Source organism: Parasteatoda tepidariorum, unplaced genomic scaffold (genome assembly GCF_043381705.1).
Source record: "Parasteatoda tepidariorum isolate YZ-2023 unplaced genomic scaffold, CAS_Ptep_4.0 HiC_scaffold_1104, whole genome shotgun sequence".
NCBI classification, from domain to species: Eukaryota; Metazoa; Arthropoda; class Arachnida; order Araneae; family Theridiidae; genus Parasteatoda; species Parasteatoda tepidariorum.
In genome coordinates this window covers 11,833-17,709 of record NW_027261329.1, presented here as the reverse complement: position 1 = coordinate 17,709, position 5,877 = coordinate 11,833, and the positions used below count along the sequence as shown (strand labels likewise).

General features: G+C 33.5%; 1 protein-coding gene across 1 annotated transcript; it reads left to right on the top strand.

Moving 5' to 3' along the window:
- Positions 1–292: 292 nt before the first annotated feature.
- Positions 293–5,569, top strand: LOC107453408 (uncharacterized; the record flags this gene model as incomplete). The annotated part of the gene is given in 3 exon segments (XM_043056674.2): positions 293–377; positions 1,581–1,783; positions 5,201–5,569. Coding segments are annotated over 3 exon segments (584 nt in total), but the record flags the coding sequence as incomplete, so codon positions are not given.
- Positions 5,570–5,877: the final 308 nt, after the last annotated feature.

Sequence of the window (5,877 nt, the reverse complement as noted above, 5' to 3'; positions counted from 1 at the left end):
ACCACAGATTAATTTTTGCCTTGCAGGCTAACACAAGTAAATATAAATATCTAATCACTGGTTCTGTAGATAACTATTAAAATGATTGTAGATAACTATTATCTTAAAATGAATGTAGATAACTATTATCTTAAAAATTCACAATATTCCCCAAAATTTCGGATTTATTTCTTAATATTCCGAGGTTTTTTACCGTCCAAGATTTTCTCATCTCTAGTTTTTACCAATGCATGATCTACTGAGTTGGGTTAAAATGAAAAGGACTTAACTGGAATAGTTTATCTTTTAACAGATCCTTTCTTCAACGTCAACATCAGCGGGAACACTTACCTGGAACATGGGCAGCTTTTGGACTTGGAAGTCTCCTGCAACGGAAGGTGAGTTGATGACCCCACATTACTTATTCGTGAACAATGGTTGACAGAGTTAAGTAAAGGGACAGTTCTCACTGCATGCGAATCTGATTAATAGACCCGCGAAAAATTCGACTAATAGAATTACATTCGCATACGAATTTTTCGTTAAGTTGATTTTTTTAATCTTGTCCTGAATTTAGAAAAGAGCAGTTTATTGTAAAACTCTCTTTAAACAGTTTATGATTTATATTATTTAAATAATCTGAAAAATCCAATAGTTAAGATTTTTCTATTATGGTCCCATGACTAACTGCTACGGTCAGCCATCTAACAGACTATTATATAGGCAAGTCGTAGTGCTGAAGAGGTTTACCACATTGGCTTCATAAAGATAAATCAATCTACAATTGATCGTAAAAATATTCGAATCCCAGTGATGGCCATTTGATACGAATTCAGCTGTCTGCCCTCACCGACCTCAGCGCTGACGTCAAATATACTCAGTGGTAGATGACTCATGGGTAAGAATCCCCTTACCGTCGGGATAACCATACTAGATTTTCGTAGTTTTCATTTTAACGTAAATCAAATGCTGGTTAGCTCCATCAAAAAGTCCTCCATTAAGCCCAGTTTGTGCCAATGCTTAATCTAGGAGTTTCTTTGTCTTCTGGGTAGGGTTCAAAATTTTAAGGCTACGAAATTCAGAAGTGATAGTCGAAAACTCAGAATTGAGTCCGTTGCTCAACTTATGATTTTTGTTCTATTTGTTGACAACTTCAGCAAATATAAAAAGTTAACAATGAGGAAGGAGGGTTTTATTCATATAAATGTGGGTAACTGTAAATAATAGCCACGAAGAAAGACTTAGGAGATATTTTCATGTGATCATTTCTCATCGAGTATACTCACAGAATTTTTTAAATTCGGTTATTTTTTTAAGCACAGAAATTCAAGTTTATGGCAAATTTTTAACAGTAGGAAATTTTTTTACGAAATTCCCACTCACTTTCCCTCCAGAAAAATGATGTTAAAAATAAAATTAATTTTAGGTAATAAGCTAAATGAATTTCTTTTAATAAACCACTCACAATCACAAAATATGTTAATATAACAGTACTTGAAAAAAATAGTTCTATGAAGGAACATGAAAAATGCAAAATGAAAACATTCATTTAGGTATTATTCATTCTGAATCAAAAAAAAAAACTTTCTTCTTTGTTTAAGTGGTCCCGTGGACTATTGCTGGAAATTATTGCCCTCTTCAGAAAACCAGACAAACCTCTCTTGCAGTGATCCGGCCACCTCACCCGAATGCACTATTCCCATCCTCTACTACTTTAGGAATTCTGGAGACTTCCAGTTGGCCATTTACGTCAGCAACCTCGTCTCTTCAATGCAGAGGAACGTCCAAGTACACATTTATGACGGTATATATCACCAAAAGACTTACATTTTTTATTCATGTCGTTACATTCTACACTATAAAAATTTTTTAGTCGGAGTCAAAAATTAATGCAACAACTTTACACCAAAGTGTAGTGGCAAACTCTTCACTACAATAATATTAATCTCTTGATGTAAAGTAGCCGTTATTCAGTAACACTAAAATTACAGTAAGATATGACGCGCATAAAAATCAGTAAAGTTATTTTTACGATGCAACATAAAGTAGGATGTGCATCTATGTAATCTTTCTTAAAATTAAAATAGTTTGTTAATCTGATATACACACACAGAGAATAAAAGGAATTAGCAAACAGAAGCGAATAGAAATGAAATATTATAATATTAAATGAATGAAATATAATGAAATATTATTTAATTCGATTCTTTATTAAAAATGTAATTATTTTCATTATGAATCGAAACAGTTTTATAACAGTGTACTTCTGTTTCTGTGTAAGGAACAGCAGAATGCGATACAAACCTCGTGCTCGATTTGTAAACAATCTAGCGTTTTCGACTGACGTTTTCCAAACGAACACCACCATTGGCGAAAATATTTCGTGAATTCAGTAAATGCATCTGATCTTTCGCATTTATACGAGTTTCACTTTAACTACACCTTTAAAATCTGTATGAACTCTCGATTCCGTGTTAACCTGAAATAACACACAATTTTTCAATATCAAAATCTGATGGATAATACACAATAGTTTTTTACAGTGTATATAAAGGGAATAAATCTTGTTCACATATTTTCCAACAAAATATTCGTAAAATGAACTTGTGTAGATAAAATAGTGTTTCCTTTTCTCAGTTAACTAAAATAAAAAATTTTGAAATTAGATTTCATGTGGTTGATTACTTCTTTACAAGACCTTAAACAACATCGTACAAAAGCAATTTTATAAATTAACCATACCAAAATGGTTTTCATAAATACGCCAATTGCGACGATTTAGGAAGTTTCGCCATGTATTTTTTAGAATGGAGGTAAAAAATGAGCTTTTATTATTGAGGTCAATCAAAACACAGGATAGATTAAAAGTAAGGGAAGAATCAATTTATTTGATTAGAATGCTTTCATTCATTTCTCTTTTAAACTTTTTTTCATTCTAAAAATGATTTCGTTAACCCTCTTTAATTTTTGACTTAAACAATGATTATTGCATAAGATGGGGAAAAAACGGTTTATACCCGATATTAAATCAAGGGAGGGAATTAGGAAAGTTTCCAAAACATGAAAATGTTGACTGGTTTTGAATCTTTAATCAGTTAGCTTGAAAGTTCCAAATTAGTATTTTATTATTAAATGCATGTTTTTGTATTGCATGTGCACAAGCAAACTTCCGCATCGGTGGGTTGGTGGCTCTTTTCATATGGAAGTAAGAGCAAGAGGGGCACCCTTTCCAATGTCTGAGAAATTGGCAGAACTTAAAACTAAACCCCCTGAAAAAAGCATAATATTTGTTAAATTCAAAGATGAGCGATCGATTCAAAAACAATAACAAAATTTTTTATTTCGATACATTACACATTTAGGCATACATCTGCCGTCTTTGTATTCTCAGAAGAATCTGTTTTTTTGTTTTTGTTTTTTTTTTACATTATAAGACGCCATCTGGGGGCATTCCGTGACAATATTGAATGCCCAAATGACTCTTAGGACGAGGAACAGTTACGAGCACAGAAAAGTTTTCTTGGAATTTCGTTTCTTTAATAGTGTAGTTCACCTTGATTTCATTTTTAATGAATTACAATGTGCGACCACATAGACCTTATCTTCTTGAGGATTTTCTGTTATGTGAAGATATTCTCTAGAAGGATCTTCAGATTTCAACCCATGTCTGTAGAGTACAATCACCACCGGTAATTATCCAGGATCTGAAAACATTGAGGATCCAGGATCTGAAACAACTAAGAGAGTAGGACTGCCACAGATACATACCTAAGCTGCATTATCCTCAGTATGAAATCATGATTTGAGGTCTGCATGTTATTGAAATTAATCAGAGAGGCCATCCTCGCCCCATATTAACCCATTTTTTCCTTTCGACTCAGAAACCATTGGTTTTACACAGCTTAACCGCAAGGAGTTTAACGCACGGTCATGGTTGTGTTGTGTATTATAAAAGTAGAATGTTTATATTTATTTTATTTCATCAATCTATGTTCAAATTCAATTTCATTAAAATTAGCTCAGTTACTCTGGATATTGTCAAACAAATCTGAGAATTCTCTGAATTTTGAAGACCAGAGTAGTTGCAATAAATACAGGTTTAATTACGTTCCCATAGAGGGTCATTGAATTTTTAGAGCTTAAAAAAACCGTTCTCACTGCTTGCGAAAAATTTGCACGCGAATGAGAACCCAATTTCGGTGTCTATCTCTTGTTTAACTTCGAAAACGTATACATCCTGAAATTTAGACACAGGATGCGAATGACCATTTTAACCTCCGATCTTAAATATCACTCAAAAATTTCAATTCGATCGTTCGAAGGCAGCGCTTGAAAAAAATTTCTTTTATTGGTTTAACTGTAGATGATTCTGTTTTTTTTGTTTTTTTTCCTTCATTTATTTAAAGGGTATTACCAATGATGTTTTCTAACTTACAGCTATGATCAAAAAAATACTTTATTGCACGTTTTTATTAGTCAATTATTCTTATTTGTCAGGTTAATTAAGCTCAAGGATCAACGTGGATAACATTTCATGACCACGCCACCGAATTAGTAATTCTAAGATAATCTGAAACCACTTGTTTAATTTGTTTATCGTATCGCTTTCGAAAAATGTTTCTGCAAACATAAATAATTTGAATTCAAAGGTAATTGAAATATAAATAAAGTTATGTATCAAACTGCAAAATGTATAGAGAAAAGTTATTTGTTCGTTTCGGAAGACCGCAAAATATTGTCAAGCTATTATCGACGCCAATGATCCTTAACTACTTTCCATTATTAGTACTAGTAGTATTGTGATAACAGGTGCTGTTTTAATAAATACTAAATATTCTAGTATATTTACTGTGGGAATAAGTTTTATCCCCCCTCGGAAGGGAAAGATACAGGAAAAAATTATTTGATTGTAACAGTAGCATCGTACCAAACGACACTGAATACAGTTAGTCTATATTTTGATTTGCTCTTTAATAGGAATTTTACTGAATTTAATAACGTTAACTGCATGGGTATTGCAGGATATAATGATAAATAAATAAAAATTGGAATTATTTTAATTATATGGAAATGTGACTTTCAATTTTGTGCATGATTTTGTAGTGTAGTGGTAACCGTTTTATTTTACATCCGTCCGAATAAACGAGTATTCATAAATACAAGAATTATATTTCTTAACTATATCTATCATCACAGAGATAAACTAAGAATTCCATTTCAGTCTCCCTGAGGCCACAGTTGTCTACTGTTATCATTCCTGTCGTGTGCTCGGTTCTGGTGGTGGTCATCATAGCTGTGGCTGTCATCATCCAAATGAGGCGTCGAGGGGTGGGTAACGTAGAGACGGCTGACTTCGATTTCATGAGGATGGACGAAGCGAATGCGGCGGTGGCAGTGGAGACCTCCTGGGAAATAATGTGGCGATCACTGGTGCAACTTCGATGCCTTCTCTTCTGCCACTCTCACGTGGATCATCGCGACACTCCACATTACGGAACGATACTCAAAGAGAGATGAAAACACTTTCATCTACAACATTTTATTATGTATGCCATTTGTTCAATATTTAAAATAAAGAACGTTTGATTTATTTGATCTGACTTATTTTGGAGGGTTTTAGTATAATACTTGGGAAGAAAGTGTTGCCCACATAAAAAGTAATGACATCGTCAGCAACGTAAGCACTCTTTACTGTTATAAGTTTAGGTTGGAAGAGTTTTTCGCAGATTATCTAGTTCGCAAGACAACATTTAATACATTCGGGCGAAGAGCAATACGTAGAGAATCAGTAACTTACTATGGCTCAATTTTGTATGGCAGAAGGCAAGGACCATTCACATTGGAAGCGATTTTTCGCATGCGAAAACGGGAACCTGATTCGCGAGCTTTTTGCAGGTT